Consider the following 22322-nt stretch of genomic DNA (forward strand, 5'->3'; position numbering starts at 1 on the left):
CGATGGGCCCCTTCGATTCCTTGGGGTGGTGCAGCAAAGGCAGGACTGGAGGGGGGGGCGGGTGGCCGGCGACTCGGCATCGACCCCACCAGCTGCCGCGCCTGCGTGCGCCCCCATCCCCCACGCATCGCCCACCCAGCCCCACTACACACATACTCACACATACAGACCTGCCCTGCCCTGCCACCACCACCCCCATAGCAGCCGCCAGGCCACCAGCAGGGACCAGCAGCAGCCGCCCCCCCCCGCACCTTGTCAAAGTATGTGGGCAGCCAGTTCATGACTACGTAGAAGGCGTAGTGGAAGGTGAAGTTGTTGACCACGATGGCCCACACTGCCGGGGGGCACGGGCATGTGCATGTGTGTGTGTGTGTGTGTGTGTGTGTGTGTGTGTGCACGCGCGCGCGTGCGCGCGTGTGTGCGTGTGTGTGTGTAAGCGCACAATAGCAAAGCCACTTTGGGGAAGGGCTGAAGAGGGGCAAAGGTGGGGAGCAGCGCATGGGGCGCAGGCAGGCAGGGCTGAACGGCATGGTGGGGAGCCGGCAGGCAAGCAGGGCGGGCAGCAGGCTGGGGGCCGCACCTGCCGGGTGCGCCAGCATGCTGCGCCAGGGCGTGCTGCCGGGCCGCCCCTTCTTGCTGTGCCCCTTGCCGCTGCTCTCCACGTCGACGTCGTGCAGGGGCATGGAGGCGGCGGCCGCCTGCCGCCGCACCCGCGCCAGCGTGGCCCGCCACAGCGCCAGCCAGCCCAGCCCCAGGCAGCCCACCAGGCGCAGCAGGGCGGCTGGGCCCAGCCGGGCGCCCAGGCTGGGCAGCACCAGCATGGCGGCGGCGGAGCCAAGGTACATGCCGCTGGTGGTGAGGCTGACGGCGCGGGCGCGCTCGGTGGGGGGGACCCACGCCGCCAGCACGGTGTGCACGGCAGGGATGAGGAAGCCCTGCGGGCGGCAGCGGCGCCAGGCGCCAGGTGTGAACATGCGGGCGCGCTGGCGTCATGCGGGGGGCCGGCGGCGGCGGCAGCAGCCCGCCAGGGGGAGGAAGGAAGCGCCGGGCGCACGGCCAGGGCCCGCGGGCACGCCGCCACCTGCGCGAGGCCCACGCAGATGCGGGCCGCCGCCACGGCGCGGGTGTTGGCGGCTGAGCCGGGGGTCAGCAGTGAGGCCAGGGACCAGAGCGCAAAGGAGGCGGTCAGCACTCGCTCGCCGCCAAACCGCTGCGCCGCCCAGCCGCCGGGGATCTGCAGCGCATGTGCGATGCAATGAGATGGGAGGAGTAGGGGAGGGGCGGTGGGCAGGGCACCCGGCACATGCTTACATGAAGGCTGCCTGCTCAGAGCCACGCCTGGCAAGTGTGGTTGTCACCGCGGCAGGATACCCAGCCCCACCCAGCCCCGCAGCAGCCACGAGGCACAGCTGCGCAGGTGCAGGGTGTCTTGCCTGCGAGATGCCGTAGCCCCAGTAGAACGCCGACAGCACTGTGCCCTTCACGCCCTCACCCACGCCCGCCTGCGCACAAGCAACAGCCATCAGAGGCGTGAGCATCACCCCACTCTCGACTCCCTGCTGCCCAGCGCCGCTCTAGCCATCATTTGACCGGCAATGGGGGGCTCATGGCGTGTCTGTCGGGCTGCCTGTGTGCCTGTCGAGCATCTGGCCTGCCTGTTGCTTCTGGCCTGCACCTGAGCCCCCGAGCCTTGCGCCGCCAACCGCCAGCGCGCCGACCCACCTCCTCTGCCATCGCTGTGAAGGCAATGGAGAAGCCCACGCGCTCCACATACGCCGTCAGGGTGGCCAGGAAGCATGCCAGCACCACCTGGAAGCGTGGCTGCAGCTGCTGAGCCAGCCTGCAGGCGAGCGCGGCGAGGCGAGGCGTGCGGCGGCGCGAGTCGGGTGGCGGCGGCGGGGTACCCAGCGGCGGCCCTCCCGCTGGCCACGACAAGGCTGCCACCAATACCTGCTGCGCAGCTTGCTATCATCGCTGCTGCCTGCATGGTGCTTGGCTGCACCTTGCCGATGCTCGTGTTGCGAGGAGGAGAACTGCCACACTCCATTGCCACCCCGGGGGCTGGCGACCCCGCGATGTGGCATTCAAAGCCGCCAGCTGTCCCAGCCACGGCCTGCTGCTGCCACTGGCCAATTTCGACGCGGGTGTTTGCTGCAAGAGTATGTAGTTGATATCAGAATGGGATGCGGAGATTGCGGAGGGCCCGCAGGAGGCGGTAGGGCGACTGAGCTGCTGCCAGCAATGACGCCACCCGCCACGCCAGCAGGGCGCGCAGCCGCCGCGGGAGCGGCCGCCGCGGGGGCGGACGCGACCGGCTGGGTGCATGATGCCATCCCCATCGAAAATTTCATGGCCATGAATGTTCTATGTGGAAAGCCAAAGAACATTTGCAAACGATGCAATTCTTCTGCAGGCGTGAGTTTGGCTGGGCTAGCGCCAAAACCAACGCCAGCTCGCAGCGCAGGCTGCTGCACCAACACAGCAAGATATAGCGATTCGCGCCCTACCGTTGCTGGCAGCACTGTTATCAAGCAAGGGGGCTCAGGAGCTGCCACTGCCACTGCCGCCGCTGCCGCCGCCCTCCTGCCGCCAGCGCCGGCGCCCACCCTCGCCCTGAGGCTGCAACCGGAGCACCCCCGCCCGCTCCGCAATGTGCATTGCAGCCTCCCATTCACCCGGATTGAGGTGCCCTGCCCGGGGCGCTTTGGCGGGCGTGGATTCGTGTGTCATCAGCAGGATTGCTAAACCCCATGCCTGGTCAGCTGGTGGACGGGAGGGATAAATGGGGCTCCCCAGCCCCTCCCAGGCATTCACTTTTCATTTGTGCCTCCCTCCCGGGCTGCCCCACCCCCCAGCCGCCTTCCGGACACACCCCACCCAGCAGCATGTCCAGCGACAGCATCGCCCTGCTGGCCCAGCGCCTGCAGGCCCTGCAGGAGGAGGGCATCAAAGTGAACCCGGCCACCGCCAACCCTGGTGAGCACCGACAGCGTGTTGCTGGCCGCTGCAAGTGCTTGACACAACCGGATGGGGTCACACACGTCCCCACCACTGTCGGGCACTGCCCAGCGTGCACAGCAGAGGGCAGAACACCTTGCAAGTGCTTCTTAGCAGCGGTGCAGCGACGTTGTGAGGCTGCCCCCCCATGTGCCGCCGCCCCGCCGCCAGCCGCTTACTAAGCACTCGCTGCCTCCCCCCCCCTTCCCCTCTCCCGCAGCTCCCCTGGGCCTGTATGGCTTTGCCCTCACCACCGCCCTGCTCCAGGGCCAGAAGACGGGCCTGACTGAGCCCACCACCGGGCAGCTGGCCATGGGCTTTGGCTTCTTCTTCGGCGGCCTGGCCCAGTTCTGCGCCGGCCTGCTGGAGTACCAGCGCCGCAACACATTTGGCACCGTGGCCTTCTGCTGGTGAGTGAGCCAGGCAGTCCTCCCTTGCGCACCGAACTGGGATCATGCCTGGCACGCTGGCACTTGCTTCCAGCTGCGCCCATTGGCAGGCATCCTCTGCTGTGCCCATCCCACTCCTTTCGACCCTGCTTCCCTCCCTCCCCTCCCATGCAGCTATGGCGCCTTCTGGATGTCGCTAGCCATCTACCAGACCCTGGTGGCCGCCGAAGTGTTTGCCCCCGTTCCTGTTGAGGGCGACCGCCTGATGCTGACCCTGTGGGGCATCCTGGTGAGTGACGGGGCTGCTGCGTCACACCAACGCGTGCTTGCTGCATGCTCCTCAGGCCGTTGGGAGCAGCTCAGCTGGTCGTGAGCTTAGGAACTGGTGCTAAACAGCCGGACCCTCGCTCCTCCTGACCTCCCCCCCCCTGCAGACCTTCCTGCTCTGGCTCTGCACCTTCCACACCAACGTCGTCACCTGCTGGCTCTTCTTCTCCCTCGCCATCCTCTTCTGGCTGCTGGCCGGCGGCGTGGGCCCCAGCGACGAGCGCGTGACCCTGACCAAGGTTGCTGGCGGCTGGGGCTTCATGGTGGCCGCCGTGGCATTCTACGATGGCACCGCGGCGCTGATGAAGGATGTGTACGGCAAGCAGATCCTGCCCGTGTTCCCGCTCAAGCCGGTGAACAAGGTCAGCCTGGGCGACTTTGGCACCAAGCGGTTTGTGGACCCCGAGGCCGGCAAGGCATAGCCAGCTGCTGTTTGAAAACCCAACGCATGTAGCTCCGCCTTTGCAGCACTTCAGTCTTCCCTCCTGTTTCCCCATTTGCTTTCTGCTCCGCTTCACCTTCCCTGCACACACTTGTCTCCAACGTGAAACCCAGGCGCATTGGCGTGCCTGCCCACTTGCCAATCAGCAATCTCTGCCACTTCTGCTGGGAGGCTGTAAAACCCGTGGCTTGGTGGACGAGACACAAGACGGGCTAAGTGGGGTTGATGTCAGGCTGCACTGGTGCCTGGGCCTCGTTCCTCTCCCAAAACCCGCAGCTCTCGCTGCAATACTTGTGCTGCTGGGGAGCCAGCCCTACCAGCAGCCCGCCGCTCCCCAGGTGGTGGATGCAGCTCTGGCACAGCTCGCTCCAGGAGGTGGTGCCTGCCTCCTGAGAGTTGTCGCTGCTGGTGCCGGCTGCGGCTGCGGCGGGGGTGTAGCCCATGTACAGCTGGCCCAGCTCCGTCAGGGCTCCAGTGTGCAGGTTCATCAGCGAGTTGCTGGTGCCTGCATCAGAGCAGGCGACTTCGCTTGGCAGAGCTGGTGGCAGCTTCCCACACAGGTTCGCATGCCCCTCTCCCCTCCTCTGCTGCCTTTGCTTACCAAGCCACCCCGACGTCTCCAGCGCAAACCAGGCATACTTCTCCACCCAGCCGTCGCGGTCCAGCAGCCCCAGGGCACGCACCTGCAGGAGGAAACGGGTGTGTCACCAGGGGTGGCTACTTGCGGCCGGGTCCAGCAGCAGTGGCGGGCACCCCAAGGCCGACGCCGAGTTCCCCGCACCATGTACTGCCAGCTGACCACATCTGTCCCGCCTGGGTTGGGGCACGCAAACTCCTTGAGCCAGATGGGGCGCTGGTACTTCCTGCAGACCGCAAGCCACGAGCACTTCACTTCGGGCGACAGTCCAGCACCAGCCGATAGCAGTGAGGCGTCAACTGCCCCTGTTCCCCATCAGCCGGTCCACCCACCACCTGGCACGACAGCGACGGACCTGCACTGTCTCAGGTATGTCGCCAGCCAGTCGGCGTTGCAGGAGTAGTAGTGAGTCACCAGGAAGTCGACGCGGCATCCGTCGCACCTGCAGGGGGGGCACCAGCAGCCAGGACTGCTGCATTACCTACCTAGCAGCCAGGAATTCCAACAGTTCGAACTGTTGTGGTGCGCACCCAGCCCGTCAAAGCACGCCGCTTCAGCGGTGCAGCCCAGCTGTCCACTTCCTCTCCCCAGGACCCGACCTCGTGAAGAATTCATCCCACCAATCAAACGGGCTGGGCGTGACGCACTGCGCTCCGCAGGGAGCGGCAGCGGGGGCGCCCAGGCGGAGGCCCAGCCGGTCTGCCACCTCCTCCAGCTGTGGCCACAGCTCCTGCAACACGGGCAGAGTGGACCGGTGGATCACAGTGGCTGGCGAGCAAACACACTTGGTCCTCAGCGCTTGCCTGCGGCCCCAACTCACCGCCGCCTCCTGTGGCGTCAGCGACGCCTGCAGCTGATGGTTGGGCTCGTTGAAGCTCAGCAGCACAGCGCTGCCAGGCTGGATGCGCGCCCCCAGGTCAGCGATACCCCCACGGCCCCACTGCACAGCAGGGGTCCAGAGCAGCGGGCAGGTGAGCAAGGGCGCACTTGGAAAACGTCGTCGCCGCACGAGCTTGCTCCGCCGCACCAACCTGCTCGGGGACGAAACGCATGCCCACAGCGGCTGCCGCCCTGGTTGTCTCAGGGTCTCGCACACTGGGTCCCCACTTGTACCACCAGGACAGTCCTGCCAACGTCCGGATGTGGGTGGCATTCAGGCCCCAGCCCACCCCCCGCTTCCTGAGGAACGGCGACACGCCGTCGGGCACGGCGCTGTCGCTCAGGTCGGCTGCTGCATCCCGTCGCACTGCCGCTGCTGCACATCCGTCCCAGCAGGCGGAAATGGACAGGAGCCACAGCGTAAGACCCCAAGGCCACCGCATGTCGTTGCGGTGCGGTCTGCTGGGGTGTCGGACGCCAGCACGGCCCTCCAAAGGGGCGCAAATAGGCTGGGATGGAGCTTTCTGGAGCGGCAGGCGCGGGTTTGGCTCTGGTGCCTTGGGCGCCAGCTCACCTGGCGCCAAGGCGGCACCTCCGCCGAGGTTCCGCAGGCAAAATCCAGATGCTCGCCAATCAAGCCGCGCCACTTCGCACTCATTCTAACCCCAGGTGCAGCAACCATATTATGGTAACATTTAGGTGGATACATGGGGGCAGGCAACATGCAATCATACATCGCCGTTGGTTCATTGGAGACAAAGTGTGCGAGGAGGGAGCAGAGCAGAAAGCAAATGGGGAAACAGGAGGGAAGACTGAAGTGCTGCAAAGGCGGAGCTACATGCGTTGGGTTTTCAAACAGCAGCTGGCTACGCCTTGCCGGCCTCGGGGTCCACAAACCGCTTGGTGCCAAAGTCGCCCAGGCTGACCTTGTTCACCGGCTTGAGCGGGAACACGGGCAGGATCTGCTTGCCGTACACATCCTTCATCAGCGCCGCGGTGCCATCGTAGAATGCCACGGCGGCCACCATGAAGCCCCAGCCGCCGGCAACCTTGGTCAGGGTCACGCGCTCGTCGCTGGGGCCCACGCCGCCGACCAGCAGCCAGAAGAGGATGGCGAGGGAGAAGAAGAGCCAGCAGGTGACGACGTTGGTGTGGAAGGTGCAGAGCCAGAGCAGGAAGGTCTGCAGGGGGGGGGAGGTCAGGAGGAGCGAGGGTCCGGCTGTTTAGCACCAGTTCCTAAGCTCACGACCAGCTGAGCTGCTCCCAACGGCCTGAGGAGCATGCAGCAAGCACGCGTTGGTGTGACGCAGCAGCCCCGTCACTCACCAGGATGCCCCACAGGGTCAGCATCAGGTGGTCGCCCTCAACAGGAACGGGGGCAAACACTTCGGCGGCCACCAGGGTCTGGTAGATGGCTAGCGACATCCAGAAGGCGCCATAGCTGCATGGGAGGGGAGGGAGGGAAGCAGGGTCGAAAGGAGTGGGATGGGCACAGCAGAGGATGCCTGCCAATGGGCGCAGCTGGAAGCAAGTGCCAGCGTGCCAGGCATGATCCCAGTTCGTGGTGCGCAAGGGAGGACTGCCTGGCTCACTCACCAGCAGAAGGCCACGGTGCCAAATGTGTTGCGGCGATGGTACTCCAGCAGGCCGGCGCAGAACTGGGCCAGGCCGCCGAAGAAGAAGCCAAAGCCCATGGCCAGCTGCCCGGTGGTGGGCTCAGTCAGGCCCGTCTTCTGGCCCTGGAGCAGGGCGGTGGTGAGGGCAAAGCCATACAGGCCCAGGGGAGCTGCGGGAGAGGGGAAGGGGGGGGGAGGCGGCGAGTGCTTAGTAAGCGGCTGGCGGCGGGGCGGCGGCACATGGGGGGGCAGCCTCACAACGTCGCTGCACCGCTGCTAAGAAGCACTTGCAAGGTGTTCTGCCCTCTGCTGTGCACGCTGGGCAGTGCCCGACAGTGGTGGGGACGTGTGTGACCCCATCCGGTTGTGTCAAGCACTTGCAGCGGCCAGCAACACGCTGTCGGTGCTCACCAGGGTTGGCGGTGGCCGGGTTCACTTTGATGCCCTCCTCCTGCAGGGCCTGCAGGCGCTGGGCCAGCAGGGCGATGCTGTCGCTGGACATGCTGCTGGGTGGGGTGTGTCCGGAAGGCGGCTGGGGGGTGGGGCAGCCCGGGAGGGAGGCACAAATGAAAAGTGAATGCCTGGGAGGGGCTGGGGAGCCCCATTTATCCCTCCCGTCCACCAGCTGACCAGGCATGGGGTTTAGCAATCCTGCTGATGACACATGAATCCACGCCCGCCAAAGCGCCCCGGGCAGGGCACCTCAATCCGGGTGAACGGGAGGCTGCAATGCACATTGCGGAGCGGGCGGGGGTGCTCCGGTTGCAGCCTCAGGGCGAGGGTGGGCGCCGGCGCTGGCGGCAGGAGGGCGGCGGCGGCGGCGGCAGTGACAAATGACGATGGGGGCTTGCCTTGCTTAATGCCACCTTGCTTAATGCCACGCTGCCAGAAATTGTAGGACGTGAATCACTGGGCCTTGCTTCTGTTGCAGTCGAGCAGCGCATTGCAGCCACGTGACCCGCACTGAACCGCGGCGCGCCGGCGCTGGTTGTTGGCGCTGGCGGCATCAGTTCGATCGGTTGGGGAAGCTCCACTGGCGCCTGTCTCCCAGTACCAGGCGATCGCATTAGCTGTAGCTGCCGAATTGCACTCAATGTACCTTACTGACGAAGGGCACTTGTGTACACGCTGGCAGCGGGCACTCAGTGACCGGCGGCCGCCGACTGGAAAGTTTGACTCTCGATTAATTTGCGCCTGGCCCCTCTTCGCAGTGCGCCTGTTCAAGGAGACCGAGGCCACTGTGCTTATCCTAGCTGCTAGCCGCTCACTGGCAGCGCGATCACACTCTCCCAAAATTCTCAGCCTCCGTGGCCAAAACAGACGCAGGCAGGTGCCACAGTTGCTGTGCATCTTGAGGCGAGCGAGGCAGCGACGGGAGAACATTTTCGCCTTCCCCGCCGCCGCTCCCGCCTCCCGTCAACCGCCCTGCTGCCGCCATCGGTCGCCGCCCGCCCGCTGCTGCAGGGCACCTCTCTTGATCAAATTGCAGCTGCACAGGAGGCACAGGGAGGCGAGATGCCGCAGTGGTTTGACAAACTCAAGACCAACCTGGGTCTGAACGAGGATGGGGAGGCGCAGCAGGAGCAGACGCTGCTGCAGCAGATGAATGAGGCTACCACGCTAGACCGTACGCAGGTGGGTGCTGGTCGTGGCAGTGTGGTGGAGACAGGACAGCAGACAGCCGCGGCGCTGGCTCACCCGGGCAGTCGAGTTGCGCGGGAGCCTCCCTTGAGCTGCCCAGCTGCTTCCCACCTCCTGCAGCGCGCCATCGGCTTCCTTACCTGCGTTGGCATCGGGCTGCTGCTGAGCTTCATGGTAGGGGCGGCAGGAGCTCATGCAAGGAGGGAGCATGCGGCAGGGCAGAGCGGCTCTGGAGCGTTGCGCTGCTTTTCTGCTCCATGCACTCCAGCCGCTTCTGCTGCCCGCTCAACCTCGGCTTGTGTTGGTCCAGCATTGCAGGCTCCCATGTTCATCTTCCGCCCCACCAAGTTTGCCATGATCTACAGCCTGGGCAACGTACTCAGCATGTGCAGGTACTGGGGGGCAGGGCGGGCAGGGGCGGGCGCTGTGCTGAGCACTGTGTGTACGAAGACAAGCTGCCTGCCTGCCTGCCTCGGCGCGTCCGCCCGCTGCTCCCATCCATCCTGGCCGCTGCACCCGCCTCTACCCCGTCCCCTCCCCGCAGCACCATGTTCCTGATGGGCCCCGCCACCCAGATGGCCCGCATGTTTGACTCCCGCCGCTGGATCTCCACAGCCGTCTACCTCACCTCCCTGGTCCTCACCATGGTCTCGGCCCTGGTCTTCCACTCGGTGAGGCACCGGCGCTGGCGGGGCACGGGGCACGGGGTGGAGCGGGTCAGATGCAGGAGTGGGGGCAGGCAGGCACCAGGGGCAGGGCTGCCAGCTTGCCGACGCCAGGCCACGTCCGCAGCGCCCCGCTGGCCCGGTAGACGGCACCCTGGAATCCCGCACCTAGGCAGCTCAGCTGCTGCGCTGATCTGGCTGCTGGGTCCTTTCCCCTCCAGGTCCTGCTGTGCATCGTGTTCATCGTCATCCAGTTCTGTGCCCTGGTGTGGTACGCCCTGAGCTACATCCCCTACGGCCAGGCCACACTGATGCGCCTGCTGGGCAGGGAGACGGCGGAAACGGGATGATGCGGCTCCCGTCTTTGCTCTGTCACCATGCAAAACTTCTGCTACACTGGCTCTGGTCCATTTCATTCATTGTAGAGGATGCTTTGGGCGGTCGGGAACGGCGGAAAGGAGACTAACACAGAAAGAATGTGGGTATGTGGGGGAGGAGTGCATGCGTGGTGAGCAAGGGGGCTTGTGTGTTCTTAGCAAGCAATAGGCGCGCGGCAAGGCAAGGGCCTCGGCATACAAAAGAAGCGGCGCAAACAGGCACGCAAGAAATACAAAACTGGGTTGGCCTGGGGACTGGGCATCAAATATCAATCTGCTGCAGCCGCTGTGGCCGCAGCGCAAGCTGGGTGGGGTGGCCCGCCATCAAGGATGCGTATCGTGGGGCGTGTGTGACGAATATGTCAGGGCTGGGCCTAGGTGAGCGCCTTTGGATCCGCCTCCTGCAGCGCCCGCTGCACATCCGCCACGCACCGCCGGTACTCGTCGGTCTGGCCAAACCGCGGGTGCCGCTCGCGGGCCGCCAGCAGGCACTCCATGGCTGCTCGGTAGTGAGCCAGCCGCAGCAGCGCCTCCACCTGTGGAGCAGCAGGAGGGAGGAGGGAGGGAGATTAGCAGCAGCAGCCCAGCACAGATCGGCAGCCAGGCAGGCTCAGGCAGGCAGCTGGGCAGGGCAACCGGGCAGGCCAGCTGGCGGAGGCGCGAGCGTGGAGCCAGACCTGGCGGATGGTCGCCGTCGTGAAGTCAGGAGGGGCGCACTCGGCGGCTGCGTTGGCATCCTGCAGCGCCCCCTCTGCGTCCCCCAGCTCCAGCCGCACCCCGCTGCGGTTGGACAACAGCAGGTGGCGCCCCGCTGGCGCCTGCACGGCAGCGCACCGCAGCGGCTCGGCTGGGGCTGCTGCAGGCAGCATGAGCTGCGCAGAGCCGCAGCACCCCGCAGAGACCTGTGCAGTTGCTGCTGTCCGCTGGGGTCAGGAGGCGCGCCGGCCAGGGCTCTGCCAGCCAGGGCCCCCCACCCGTGCCCTCCCACCTGCAGCTCGATGCCCCGGGTGTACAGCTGCGCCGCGCGCTGCAGGTCGCCGCCCCTCGCCGCCGCGTTGCCCGCCAGCCGCAGCTCGGTGGCTTTCAGCAGCGCCGCATCCACCTGTGGGACCAACAAAAGCTTGAGGGCAGCAAATCACTGGGCCGCAGCTCAGCCTGGGTGGGGTCCCAGGCACCCGCCCTTCTTCCCAACATTTTCACCCAAAGCACACACACACCAACCTGCCCACACCACCACCACACCTGCTGCTGGCACACATCGTGCAGCAGGTCGGCCATGCGCTGCGGCGTGCCGACGTGGCGCAGCAGCAGCGGCTGGGTGCCGTCCAGCGGGATGACGGCCACGTTGGGCCCGCTGCCACACCCGCCTGCGGTGGCGGCGCAGGAGCAGGAACGAGCGCAGTGTGGCCCTTTGCCACAGAGCAGGCGTGCAAAGGTGGGGCTGCGGGTGTGGACACTCACTTAGGCAGCCGCAGGTCTGCACCTCCACATCCTGGAGCCCCAGATCCTTGCCAAACTGCGCTATCTGCATCGACTAGCAGGCCACCAGCAGAAACTCATGGACGGACGGTGGCGGCGGGAGGCGAACGCATGGCGGGCGCCGCTAATGCCAAAGCCGGGCGGGAGGCGGGCGCACCTGGGGCGAGCCCTGCTTCTTGCACACCTTCCCGGTGCAGACTCGAAGCTGAAAGCCGGTTGCGGAGCACACCGCCATGGCGGCTGTGCCCCCAACTCCACCCCGTCCGCTGCCTGCCTTAACGAGGCTTGTACAGACGGTAGGCGGGTAAAGGTGAGTGGCGCAGTTGCAAGGTCTCTCGCGCCTCGCTGTCACCGCACGCAGCACGAGAGAGTCAAAATTCGGCTGGGGGCACAGCACATCAATCCAAGCTCAGTCCATATCCGCATACGGCCTGCATAGTGTGAGAAGAGAGAGGGAGCGGACAAAGCTCGCATTGCTGCTCAGTCTTCAAAGCTCATGGTGCGCCCAGGGAAGACGAAGAGAGGCTGGGGGTCGCGGGCAGCGCCCACAGCCACCGCCAGCCATAGACAGCAGCAGCAGGATGGGCCGCCGGCCACACGCGTCTCCAAGGCGGGCGCCGGCGGCAGGAGACGCGCTGCACCACCGCCTGCCACTCTGGCGGAGCGCTTTGCGCTGCTGGAGCACCAGCGCAAGCAGCTGCCCAAGAAGGCAGGTGGCCTGGGTGTGACGGGCAGCAAGGTGGAGAAGAAGCGGCGGCTGCGCAACAAGGACAAGCGGGGCAGTGGCAAGGTGTGTTGAGTGTAGCGTGGAGCGGCGTGCTTGGCTGTGCTGTCTGTCACTGCAAGCTGCATGCTTTTCCTGCCACAGCGACATGCTTTAGACCCAGCACCTCCGACCAGCTGTGCCGCTGTTTTTCGCATTCCCGGCTGCAGGCAAAGCCGCTGGCAGATGGCAAGCACTCCCACAGCGGTGCCGGCTCAGACCAGCAGAAGAAGAAGCGGCGGAGGCGCAGCGGCGGGCGTAGCAGGCAGCAGGCCATGGACACACAGTGACTTGGTGTGCCGGCTCCTCAGTCCGCTCTCTCTTTCCCGCTCCATAGATAGTAGCCACAGGCATACATTTTGTGTTAAGCATGTATACTTATAAAGATGGAAGGCATTTCAAACACAGCGAGTTGTAATCAATAGATAAGCAAAAATAGTACCTTCTTCTGCGCTAGCCTTTCAGGACCAGCCGAAACACAGCCACGGCCGCACTGCGCCGTCGCCCTGCCTTCAGTCGTGCAGCCACGACAGGTAGCTGCTGCCCCTGGCGCCCTCCTTGGGCGACACCATGGGCGAGGCGCCAGAGGCCAGCTCAACCTCCACCAGCGAGGCACGGCGGTGCAGCGGGCGCTGCGGGTCAGCTGCCCCGCTGCCAACCCCGGCGGGCAGCCAGACCGCGGTGCTGCCGCCGGCCCCCCCATCCTGGCTGCTGCTGCCGCTGCCGCTGGCCACGTCGATCACGGTGGCGCCTCCCCACTGCACGCGCCGCGCGCCCGGCGGCGCCTGCCCGCTATTGCCGTCAGTGGCGGTGGAGGAGGCGGTGAGCGAGATGAGGCTGCCGACACCGTTCACCGCCTTGGCCCCGCCGCCGCTGCCGCCGCCCTCGCCAGCCACATCGCTCGCCCCTGTCATCTCGCCAAACTCGTCCCCCAGCGCCGCCGCTACTGCCGCCACGTCAGAGACCGCCGGCGCCAGGTGGACCGCCAGCTCAGCGGCGCCCCCCGCGGGCATGTTCTGCATGCGCACCAGCTCCGTCACCTCAAAGTTGCGCACCAGCAGCTCCCGCACGTTGCGCTCGATGGTGGCGCCGATGGCCTCCAGCGGCAGGATGCTGCGGCGGCAGCACGGGGGCAGGGGGGCGGGCAGCGGGAGTGGGGGCGGGATCCACCTGTGGCCTGTGGGAGGCTGGCGGGCACCTCAGCGCTGATGAGCAGCGCTGGCACGGACACCACCACACAGAACCACCCAGCAGCAACACCCTGGCTTCTCGCACGCCAAATGCCAGGCTGTATAAGTAGCCGCCACCCACCCAAACGGCTCCTCGATCTGCACCCCGATCTCGTCGATGCCAAACATGAGGAAGGCAAAGATGCCGGAGAGCAGGATGGAGAACCAGGAGTAGGCGGCCCACAGCGTGAAGGGCAGCAGGATGAGCCACACCAGGCTGCGGGCAGGGGGCACACAGGGGGAAGGGGCAGAGGCGGCAGTTGAAGGCAGAGGTCGGTCTTGATGAGGCACAGACCTGGTCAAGAGGCCCTGCCAATGCCTCCACCTCAACGCACCAGCAGCGCTTGCATCCCTGCCAGGCTGGCGGGGCAGCACGCCCTGCTCACAGGAAGCGCGAGGTGTGGCGGGTGTAGGAGAGGGGGATGGGGGTGCGCAGGATGCGCTCGCAGGAGCCCATGGCGTCCTCGAAGAAGGTCAGGTTGTCGTCCATGCGCATGCGGCACAGCTCGTTGGGGCGCGCAGCGCGCACCGTCTCCGCCATCACCTGCGGGGAGAAGCTCAGGGCAGGGTGCGCGCGTTGGCGGCAGTGTGTGGGTCGTCTGTGTTTGTATATGTGGTGGTGGTGGTGTGTGCACATTTATGTGCATGGTGACGAGGGCTCTTGGTGCCGCTGGCAACGCGCGTGGGCAGGCAGGCACAGGCTGTTCTCACCTGGAGCACAAAGTTGGGGCGGTGCGCCGCGGCGCACATCACCGCCACCTCGTGCGCCGTCAAGATGTGCTGCAGGGGGAGGCGGGTGGGTGGGCGAGCGCCGGCTGCCATCCGCTGCATCCTCTCGCCCTGCCCCACTGGACAGCTGCACCCTCCCAGCCACGCCCCACTCTCACACATGCGCACACTAGCGCACACAGGACCGCCCGTGCCACGCCGCCGCCGCCACCACTCACCGCCACCTCCTTGCCCACGTCCATGTCCTCCCGCAGGTGGCACATGAGCACCCGCGGGAAGGCCATGGTCCAGCGGGCCAGCAGCTCCTTCAGGTGGGCATCCTCGTCGCGGAAGAACACCAGGCCCTGCGCTGGGGCGGGGCAGCCGGCAGCTCAGTTCCAGCCCGGGCAGGCTGTGGCGGCGGCATGGTTGTTCAGAGTGGGGGAGCAGTGCCGGCAGGGCAGGGCGCGTGGGTGTGGGCCTGCCGCCACAGCTGCACTCGCCACCCCAGCTGCATGCCCGGCGTCACCGTGGCGCCGTGACGCCCCACCTGCCGCACAATGTCTCGGCAGCGGTTGACCACGCCCCCCCACAGCTTGCGCGCCTCCCACCAGCGGTCGTAGGAGGAGTTGGTGCGGAAGACGAGCAGCAGGGAGAGGGCAAAGGCGGTGAGGTTGAAGCCCTGGCCCAGCGCCAGCGTCACGTGCGGCCAGTGCCCCGGCAGCGCGCCCGCCTGCGCAAGGGACAGCCGTGCCACAGGCGGGGCTGGTCAGGTCGGCGTCTCAGGGAGGCGCTCGGCCAGCGGGCATGCTGCCGTGCGCAGCAGCAGGTCAGCCGACGGCAGCCGCCGCCTGTCCAGCCACTCACGCCGACCAGCGTCTCGTACACGCCCACCGCCAGCGCGATGGTCATCACCGCCAGCACGGGGCCCAGCAGCTGGCGGAAGACGCGGGATGTGAACATGTGGGCCAGATGCTTGGCATACCGCATGCTGTTGCGGTGCTTGTTCCACCGCTCAAACGTGAACACCTGGTCCCCAGACTGCGGTTGGCGGGGTGGTGGGGCAGGGAGAACAACGTGCAGCAGGTGGCTGGGTGGCGGGTGTGACGGAAGGGAGGCAGGCGGGCACGCCGGCAGCGGCCGGCTGTGCGCCGCCGCCGGGGTGGTGAACAGCGCGAGGCGGAAATGCAAGGAACGGAATGCTGCAGGCGGCGCGGCGCCTGCGGCTTCTCACGTGCTGCTTGATGCGGTATATTTCGTTCTCGTCCTTGTCCATGCCATCGTTGTCCTCCATGAAGCGCACAAAGGGGGCCTGCTGCGCCAGGTGGGCCAGCTTGGCCCGCGCCACCCCTGGCAGCCGCGCCAGGCTGGTCAGAGAGTTGCTGCGGCTGTGCAGCGCAGCACTGTCGGGGTCGGTGTACAGCCGCTGGTCCTCGGAGGACGGCATAGTGGTGGGCTATGGGCTGCACGCGGCCGGCTTGTCCAAGCGCGGTTCGCCGGTCAAAGTGGCAGCAGCGGCGGGGCGCTCCAGGGCCGTCAGGAGCCTGCGCGGGTGTCGAATGCTCCTTCTGACTGTGCTGCAACCTCCCGGGGCAGGTCAGAGTGTGTGTTGTTGGGTCAGCGTGCGGTGCAAGGGTGTCGCACTGGGCTGGGGCTATTGTCAATGGACGCGCGAGCCCTGCATGAATGATTGGAGATCAAAGATGAGCGAAATGGAGCCGAGTCTTCGGAAGAATGCCGCCGTGGCGCCCTCTTGGCTTTGGCAGCATCGCCCATCCGCATCATTACGTTGCCAAGGCATTGTCCTTGGTGTTGTTGTGAGCAGCACACTTGCACAGGGCGCACAGACAAGGACCGAACCTGCAGACACAACCCAACACGGCCCCTTGCACAGCATGTCATCAGCAGCGGCAGATCAGCCCGTGGAGCAGATGGAGACGGACAGCGTGCAGCCAGGAATACAGGACCCCGCCAAGCCATACACCTTGTGAGTTTCTGGCTCGTCTCCAGGTCGCAGAATGACGTGCGAGAGTGCCGGCAATCAATGCATTCGGTTGCCGGCCTGCCGGCAATCTCAGCCCGCCGCCGCCGCCGCTGCCGCCGTCCCTGCCGAGCAGCACGGGGCGGGTGACGTATGCGACTGAGGAGGATGCCACCATGGTCATGAGAGCACTGGCGGTAGACCCAGAGGTGGGTGGGCCTTTGCAGGGTGCACGGCACGTGCTGGATATGGTAGCATGGGAAAACCGCCCTGCGGCCGTCCCCAACCCGAGCCGTGACCGCCGTCTCATGCCGCATTGCTGCTCGTCCCCTCGCCCCGCTCTGCAGCTGCGGCCCCAGGCAGTGAGGCGGAAGCTGAGCGTGGATGGCGCCACGCTGGTGCTCAACTTTGCGGCGATCGACATGCGCACGCTGCGGGCGGCGGTGGGCACCTTCTGCGACCTGCTGGGCCTGGCCACCCGCACACTGGAGGCCTTTGGCCCGGCAGCAGCGGCAGCAGCAGCAGAGGCTGAACCGTCAGCAGCGACGGAGGCAGCAGCGGGGACAGCAGCTGAAGGGCTGAAGCAGCAGCAACAACAATAGCAGCAGATGCGTTGGTTGCTGCCTCTGCTGGCGGCCCCTGCTCTATCTGTTGCCACTGTTTCCATTCCTCTGTTGTTCTCACTTCTGCTGCACCGACTGTCTGCAGCCACGCTGTGCACACTGCATGTTACACATCCATGCCATCCAAACCAACAGATGTTATCCAAAGGAAGCCTTGCGGCTGGGGCTTCAGTTGGTGGACACACTTGTGTTGTTGAGCAGCCCTGCAGCGACGCAGGGACGGCGAGGTTGGTTCTGACAGCAAGCGGGAGGGCATGGCTGCGCCCCAGCAGCAGGATGCATTGACGTACCGCGCCCATCGCAGCCAGGCAGGCAGCCCTCACCCTTCCCAAAGTACTCTGCCACCAGGCCAAAGCCGTCTGGCGCGGTGCGCAGCTGCTTGAAGAAGGAGTCCTTGTCGGCGGCGCTGGCCCGGTTGCTGCGCCGCAGCTCCTGCGCCTTGCGGTGCTCCCCCGCGCACAGCGGGCACACCGGGTCGCCGTCGCCCAGGGTGCGCAGGTTGTAGCTGTGGCCGCACAGGAAGTGCACTGCGGGGAGCGGGGCGGGCAGCGGGGTGGGGAAAAGATCAGTTGCGACGGGGGTGGTTAAAAAACGGCAGCGCAGCGTGCCGCTGTGGGTGCCACTGCTGCTGTTGCTGCTGCTGCTGCCGTGGCGTCGGCTGACCAGGACGGGCAGCAGCAGCAGCAGCAGGAGGAGGAGCAGCAGCAGCAGCAGCAGCGGCGGCAGCGCCCCACCCGAGGGCAGCTCCAGCGGCGCGTTTGTCTGGGAGTCGCGGCTGCTCTGGAACACCATGGGCTCGCCCTGCAGCCGCTCCACAGCCAGTCGCGTCCGCTCTATCTCCGACTTCAGCCGCTCCGCCTCCTCCTGGTCGGACCGGATGCTCCTGCAGGCCAGCAGGTGTGGGTTGGGTGGGTTTGGGGGGGGGGGCAGGTGGGCTCCGCAGGCACGCTGGGGGCGTGCCTCTTCCTGCGCCTGCGCCTGCTGCCTGTCCCCCGCCGCCTGCCAGCGCACGCGCCTGTTGTCTGCCTGCAGCTGGCGCGTGACGTAGTCCTTGACCAGGGACAGATTGAAGGCCGGGTTGCGGCTCAGCACCTGCAGCACCACCAGCGGCGGCAGGATGCCGCCCGCCTCGATGCGAGCCAGCAGCTCCTGGACCTGCGGGGAGGAGGGGATGAACGCGTGGGAGCGTGGTGCGAGACGGAGCGAGCGAGCGTGTGCTGCAATGGTGGGAATGAGTCACACTTTGATGATAATGATTGTAGACAATGGCTGTGTGGCTGGTTTTAAGAAACGGGCAGGATGGTGCAGGCATGCGTGGCCATCCCAGGGTGGCGCCGTGCAGCCCGGCTTGCCCTCCCTCCCTCCCTCCCTCCCCAGCCCCCACCTGCGCGCTGCAGTCGGTGGGCTGGCTGGCAAAGTAGTCTAGGGCGTCGTGCCACAGCTGCGGGTCGCCGCCTGCATGGTGGGGTCCGAAACGCAGGTGGGGCACACGCCACAGCAAAAAGGCGCCGGGACAGGGGAAGCCTGGCCTGGCTGGGGCGGCAGCAATAGTAATCTGCCCAGCCAACATCTGGAGGCCAGCACAACAGGTAGGTACCGATACACGCCGCCCCGGACGGCCCAGCCCAGCGCACAGCGGCGCCGCCCGCCCACCCGTGCGCGCGTCGCCAAAGCGCTCGCAGGCGGCGATGATGCCAGCGTGGTCCCCGGCATCCATCAGTACCGCGGCAGCCTCGCGGTACAACCGCAGGTTCTGCGGGGGGCGGCGGCAGGGAAGGCAGGGGTCAGGCAGGGGCAGGCAGGGGCTAGCGCTGGGTTGCTGGCGGCCGGCGCCCACGTGCCCGCCCGCCGCACGCCCCGCCCCTCCGCCGCCCGTGTCAAGCCATGCCCTTCACGCCAACCAGGCGCTCTCTCCTCCTCGCCCTCCCCTTCCCCTCACCACATCCACTGCACCCCGCCCCACCCCCATCCCCTTCCCCTCACCACATCCACTGCACCCCGCCCCCACCCCCACGCCCCACACCTCGTAAAGGAACAGCAGGCCGGGGCGGAAGGCACGCATGCGGCAGGCAACCAGCGCATAGTTGACGTCGTAGGCCGCCTCCTCGCCTGGCGGCCACCCGCGCCTGAAGGAGAGCAGGGGACAGAGCGGGGCGGGGCGTGAGAGGAGGGAGGGAGGGAGGGTGCACGGCGAGCGGCGGGCATGCAGGTGCGGCAGGCACGGGCAAGCAAGCCAAGGCGGGCGCTCGGCGCTCTCACTTGAGCAAGTCGAGCGCTTCATGCTGCCTGCTGGTGCTGCCCCCGCTTCTCCCCGCCGCCGCCGCCGCCTCGGCCGCCGCGGCCGCTCTTCCCGTCGCTGCCTGCTGCGCAGCGCCGGCGCCGGCGCCGGCGGGCGGCTGGGCGTCACCGCCGGCGCCGGCCGCCGCATTATCTGCTGCGGCGGCTGAGCTGCTGCTGCCTGGGGCGTCGGCTGCAGCGGCGGCGGCAACGGAGCTGGGTGTGGCGGGGGAGAGGTAGAGGTCTAGCAGTGTGTGGTACAGGGTCTGGCGGGAGGGGGAGTCGGGGTTCATGTTGAGGATTGTGACGCAGGCGTACTGCAGGTCCTCGGGCCTGCGGTACAGGTGCGGTACAGGTGGCAGTGGCCGTACGGGTGAGCACAAGCGGTGCAGCAGGTGGGCAGCTGGGGCAGGCGTAACGCAGCTCCTGCTCTCGCCCCACCCACCACCCTCCACTGCCTCCAGCCGCCCCCACCCCACACCTACACACCCCACACCCACCCACCTGTCTGCATACAGGTGCGTAAAGTCGGCCATGTTGGCGGCATAGGCGGCCGGGTCTGCCGGGTCCCGCAGGCACAGCTCCATCAGCAGCGCGGTCGCCTCCACAGGCACATGCACCAGCAGGGCCTGCGGGTGTGGGGTGGGGCAGGGCGGGAGGGAGGGGTGGGCGGCGCGGAGACGGGGCACGCTGGTGGCGGGGGTTCTCTGCTGCCGCTGCTGCTCATGGAAGGGGCGGTGGTCGGGACACAGACAGAGGTACACAGCGGCGGAAACATGTGTTGCCGTGTTCATCCGAAGCAAGCACCAGCGGACACAGCGACAGCAGCAGCAGACCGGCGGAAGCAGCGGGGCACCAGCAGGGCACCGCCCCATGACCGCCCTGCCCGCACCAGCCACCCCATGCCAGCCAACCGGCAGCCCCACCTTGCCGTACTTCTGCAGCGCCGCCGCCGCCTCCCTCCTGCTGAGCCCCTTGATGAATTCCAGGCCCTCGCCAAACCTGTGGCAGTGGCAGATTGGGGAGGGCAGGAGGGGGCGGTCGGCAGGAGGCAGCCCAGTGGCGCGGTACCAGGGCATCAGGGCATGGTACCGCTCGCACGCCAGGCAGCCACACAGGAGAGAGCTGCCCCACCTGGCGCAGTCCTCCAGCAGGATGTCCAGGTAGGTGTGCGGCTCGCCCGCCGCCAGCGCCACATACAGGGCGTGTTCGTAGTAGCCAGCGGAGCGGCACACCTGCACACACAAGAGAGGGCAGCGGGCACAGCGCGCACAGCGTGTGTACATGCGGGGAATGTGGGGGCCGCGCCTGCCAGCAGTGCAGCAGGGGCAGCCGGCAGCACGGTGCGTGGCGGCGGGGTTGGTGGAGTGGGGTGTGGGGGGCAGCGCCGGGACTGGGCGCAGCGCTCTCCCTCTCTCGGTCGCTCTCTGTCTCGACCCCACCCACACACCCCCTCTCTCTCCCTCTCCCTCCCTCGCCCACCTTGATCGCTGTGTCCACATCAAAGTGCAGCGAGTCTGGCGTCATGGAGCCGTCCCCCTGTATGAACGCATCCAGCTTGGCCACATCCTTGAGCTTGGTGAAGCAGTTGAGCAGCAGGGTGGTGTGGTCGGAGGAGGCGGCGCCCTGCGGGGGGGGCGGCACGTGTGGGTGCGGGTGCGGGTGTGCTGGGGGGAGGTGCTGGTGGTGTTCAGAGGGGACGGGCAAGCAGTGTGGGTGTGGTCTCACAGCACGGCTCCGACCGCCCATCACCGCCCCCCCACGCGCTCCCAGACTCCCCGTCTCGCCCCGCCCACAGTACCGCCATGCCCAGCTGCCGACCACACACACGCAGCACCACCCCTACACCAACACACACCACCCCACACCCCTGCAACCCCACACCACCCCACCGCCCCCCACCTGCGCGTGCAGCCGCTCCAGGTAGTCTGTCAGGCCGTGGATGCGCTGCACGTCCAGGAAGCGCTGGATGACGTAGGAGGGCTCCAGGTGGCCGATGGTGAGCGTGTACCTGCACAGGCGGGTGGGTGGGGAGGGGAGGAGGAGGCGGGAGTGGGCGGGTGGGCACGGCTGGTGCAGGCAGCTAGGTGCGAGGCAGCTAGGGGCATGGCCGAGAGGCACGGCTGCAGGACGGCAGTGCCAGCTGGGCGGCGCAGGGCCGAGGGACGGCGAGGCTAGCTTCCTGCAAGCGGCGGCAGCGCTAGAGGGCGGCAGAGCTAGGGCGCGGCCTGGCGGAGGCGGAGGCGCTCACTGCTCCATGGCCTGGTCGTAGTCCCGCTTGGCGTACAGGAAATCGGCGTACTGGCGGCGGATGCCCGCCAGGGTGCCCGCATCCACCTGAGCGGGCCGGGCGGGGTGGCCGGTTGGTTGGCGGGGTGGGGTGGTAGGCAGGGGGGCGGGGAGGTAGGTGGGTGGTTAGGCAAGCGGTGGGTGGGCGGCGGGACAGACGGATGGGAGGGGTGGATGCGGGGCGGCAGTGGCAGCCGGAGCTGCTGGCCAGACGGCGGCACGGGAGGGGCTCGAGACCGCCACGCCCCTCCACGCCCTTTCAGCTGCCGCCGCCGCCGCACCTGCTCCGTCTCCGCCACCGCCGCCGCCAGCTGGTACGCCCGGCTCTTGTACATCGCCTCCAGCTTTTCGCCAAAGGGCTTCTCAGCCAGCCGCGTCACGCCGCCGCTGGCATCGGCTGCGGGGCGGGCGGCCAGCAGAAGGTGTGTGTGTGTGTGTGTTTTAAGCCTTGCTGCTGAGCAGCGCCTTGCCAGTGAGCCGTCAGATTGCCAGGCAGCCGGCACCGACAGCATGTCGGGAGCAGCAGCGCGCGGCGCACCAATGTCGATGCAGCCGGGGGCGGCGTGGGTGGCGACCCACTGCACCGGGGGTGCCACGGGGGCGGAGGCGGCCACCACCTTGTTGTGCAGGTCATACACCTGCACACATGTGTGACATGGCATGGGGGGGTGCGCTCTGCCTCCCTCATTGGCTAGCCTCCCTCGTCGCTCCACCCTAACCGAGGGACGGCGCAGAAAACTGGGCCGTGCAGCAACTTGGGGCAGGCACCACCTGCCCACTTCCTTCTTGCCAGCACACCACAGCACGCAGCCGCCCACCTGAGCGACCGCCGCCTGCGCGCCCGCCGCCGAGCCGCTCCCGCCGCCCGCCGTGTCGTCCGCCAGCACCACCACCAGGTAGTGGCGGGCGGCGGCCACCGCCAGCTTCTCGCCCCGCACAGCAAAGGCCGCCTTGCGGCCCTCCTCGACTGCAGCCCAGCGGGTGGCGGCGGCGGCGTCGCTGC

At 67.2% G+C, this 22322-nt stretch overlaps 9 protein-coding genes across 9 annotated transcripts in view; 3 read left to right on the forward strand and 6 right to left on the reverse strand.

The window, feature by feature from the left end:
- The window catches only part of CHLNCDRAFT_144271 (hypothetical protein), a gene marked incomplete at both ends in the record, with an annotated part of 3155 nt that extends 1108 nt beyond the window's left edge, over window positions 1-2047 (reverse strand). The window contains 6 exons of the mRNA XM_005848823.1: window positions 252-334; window positions 581-935; window positions 1082-1234; window positions 1401-1502; window positions 1723-1840; window positions 2043-2047. Of these exons, the coding sequence (XP_005848885.1) occupies window positions 252-334; window positions 581-935; window positions 1082-1234; window positions 1401-1502; window positions 1723-1840; window positions 2043-2047 (816 nt within the window). The remainder of the gene's footprint in view (window positions 1-251; window positions 335-580; window positions 936-1081; window positions 1235-1400; window positions 1503-1722; window positions 1841-2042) is intronic.
- Window positions 2048-2885: 838 nt separating this feature from the next.
- On the forward strand, window positions 2886-4135 carry CHLNCDRAFT_144272 (hypothetical protein; the record flags this gene model as incomplete). Its single annotated transcript, XM_005848618.1, has 4 exons — window positions 2886-2976; window positions 3218-3407; window positions 3561-3675; window positions 3821-4135. 4 exons carry the CDS (start codon window positions 2886-2888, stop codon window positions 4133-4135), a joined length of 711 nt encoding a protein of 236 aa, XP_005848680.1.
- Window positions 4136-4367: 232 nt separating this feature from the next.
- On the reverse strand, window positions 4368-6114 carry CHLNCDRAFT_144273 (hypothetical protein; the record flags this gene model as incomplete). Its single annotated transcript, XM_005848824.1, has 7 exons — window positions 4368-4660; window positions 4757-4838; window positions 4937-5018; window positions 5148-5234; window positions 5392-5522; window positions 5613-5732; window positions 5824-6114. 7 exons carry the CDS (start codon window positions 6112-6114, stop codon window positions 4368-4370), a joined length of 1086 nt encoding a protein of 361 aa, XP_005848886.1.
- A 423-nt stretch (window positions 6115-6537) lies between these two features.
- On the reverse strand, window positions 6538-7789 carry CHLNCDRAFT_144274 (hypothetical protein; the record flags this gene model as incomplete). The annotated part of the gene is made up of 4 exons (XM_005848825.1): window positions 6538-6852; window positions 6998-7112; window positions 7268-7457; window positions 7699-7789. The coding sequence occupies 4 exons, from the start codon at window positions 7787-7789 to the stop codon at window positions 6538-6540; spliced, it is 711 nt and encodes a 236-aa protein (XP_005848887.1).
- Window positions 7790-8802: 1013 nt separating this feature from the next.
- On the forward strand, window positions 8803-9943 carry CHLNCDRAFT_144275 (hypothetical protein; the record flags this gene model as incomplete). The annotated part of the gene is made up of 5 exons (XM_005848619.1): window positions 8803-8922; window positions 9049-9102; window positions 9247-9314; window positions 9473-9599; window positions 9815-9943. The coding sequence occupies 5 exons, from the start codon at window positions 8803-8805 to the stop codon at window positions 9941-9943; spliced, it is 498 nt and encodes a 165-aa protein (XP_005848681.1).
- Window positions 9944-9975: 32 nt separating this feature from the next.
- CHLNCDRAFT_59647 (hypothetical protein) lies at window positions 9976-11732 on the reverse strand. The gene is made up of 6 exons (XM_005848826.1): window positions 11607-11732; window positions 11432-11495; window positions 11213-11337; window positions 10959-11072; window positions 10648-10788; window positions 9976-10506 (listed from the first exon to the last, which is right to left on the reverse strand). The coding sequence occupies exons 1-6, from the start codon at window positions 11682-11684 to the stop codon at window positions 10345-10347; spliced, it is 684 nt and encodes a 227-aa protein (XP_005848888.1). The 5' UTR covers window positions 11685-11732; the 3' UTR covers window positions 9976-10344.
- A 1679-nt stretch (window positions 11733-13411) lies between these two features.
- On the reverse strand, window positions 13412-15178 carry CHLNCDRAFT_21860 (hypothetical protein; the record flags this gene model as incomplete). The annotated part of the gene is made up of 6 exons (XM_005848827.1): window positions 13412-13658; window positions 13828-13985; window positions 14153-14221; window positions 14389-14519; window positions 14693-14882; window positions 15017-15178. Coding segments are annotated over 6 exons (957 nt in total), but the record flags the coding sequence as incomplete, so codon positions are not given.
- An 866-nt stretch (window positions 15179-16044) lies between these two features.
- Window positions 16045-16732, forward strand: CHLNCDRAFT_144279 (hypothetical protein; the record flags this gene model as incomplete). The annotated part of the gene is made up of 3 exons (XM_005848620.1): window positions 16045-16136; window positions 16267-16339; window positions 16478-16732. 3 exons carry the CDS (start codon window positions 16045-16047, stop codon window positions 16730-16732), a joined length of 420 nt encoding a protein of 139 aa, XP_005848682.1.
- A 189-nt stretch (window positions 16733-16921) lies between these two features.
- Window positions 16922-22322, reverse strand: part of CHLNCDRAFT_144280 (hypothetical protein) — a gene marked incomplete at both ends in the record, with an annotated part of 7135 nt that continues 1734 nt past the window's right edge. Inside the window, 16 exons of the mRNA XM_005848828.1 lie at window positions 16922-16956; window positions 17077-17280; window positions 17488-17908; window positions 18138-18208; window positions 18407-18506; window positions 18762-18879; window positions 19013-19363; window positions 19535-19659; window positions 19957-20032; window positions 20165-20265; window positions 20513-20656; window positions 20933-21041; window positions 21282-21367; window positions 21601-21716; window positions 21858-21957; window positions 22138-22281. Of these exons, the coding sequence (XP_005848890.1) occupies window positions 16922-16956; window positions 17077-17280; window positions 17488-17908; window positions 18138-18208; window positions 18407-18506; window positions 18762-18879; window positions 19013-19363; window positions 19535-19659; window positions 19957-20032; window positions 20165-20265; window positions 20513-20656; window positions 20933-21041; window positions 21282-21367; window positions 21601-21716; window positions 21858-21957; window positions 22138-22281 (2301 nt within the window). The remainder of the gene's footprint in view (window positions 16957-17076; window positions 17281-17487; window positions 17909-18137; window positions 18209-18406; window positions 18507-18761; window positions 18880-19012; window positions 19364-19534; window positions 19660-19956; window positions 20033-20164; window positions 20266-20512; window positions 20657-20932; window positions 21042-21281; window positions 21368-21600; window positions 21717-21857; window positions 21958-22137; window positions 22282-22322) is intronic.

The sequence above is a fragment of the Chlorella variabilis genome (genome assembly GCF_000147415.1).
Source record: "Chlorella variabilis unplaced genomic scaffold CHLNCscaffold_7, whole genome shotgun sequence".
Classification (NCBI taxonomy): domain Eukaryota; kingdom Viridiplantae; phylum Chlorophyta; class Trebouxiophyceae; order Chlorellales; family Chlorellaceae; genus Chlorella; species Chlorella variabilis.

What these genes read in the sequence shown, in the direction of transcription:
- CHLNCDRAFT_59647 (XM_005848826.1), bottom strand. Translation starts at nt 11,684, where the DNA reads ATGGCGGTGTGCTCCGCAACCGGCTTTCAGCTTCGAGTCTGCACCGGG. An exon ending in CCCGGGGCATCGAGCTGCAG is followed by an intron (nt 10,789 to 10,958) that starts GTGGGAGGGCAC and finishes GCTGCCGTGCAG; the next exon opens with GCGCCAGCGGGGCGCCACCT. An exon ending in CGACGGCGACCATCCGCCAG is followed by an intron (nt 10,507 to 10,647) that starts GTCTGGCTCCAC and finishes GCTGCTCCACAG; the next exon opens with GTGGAGGCGCTGCTGCGGCT.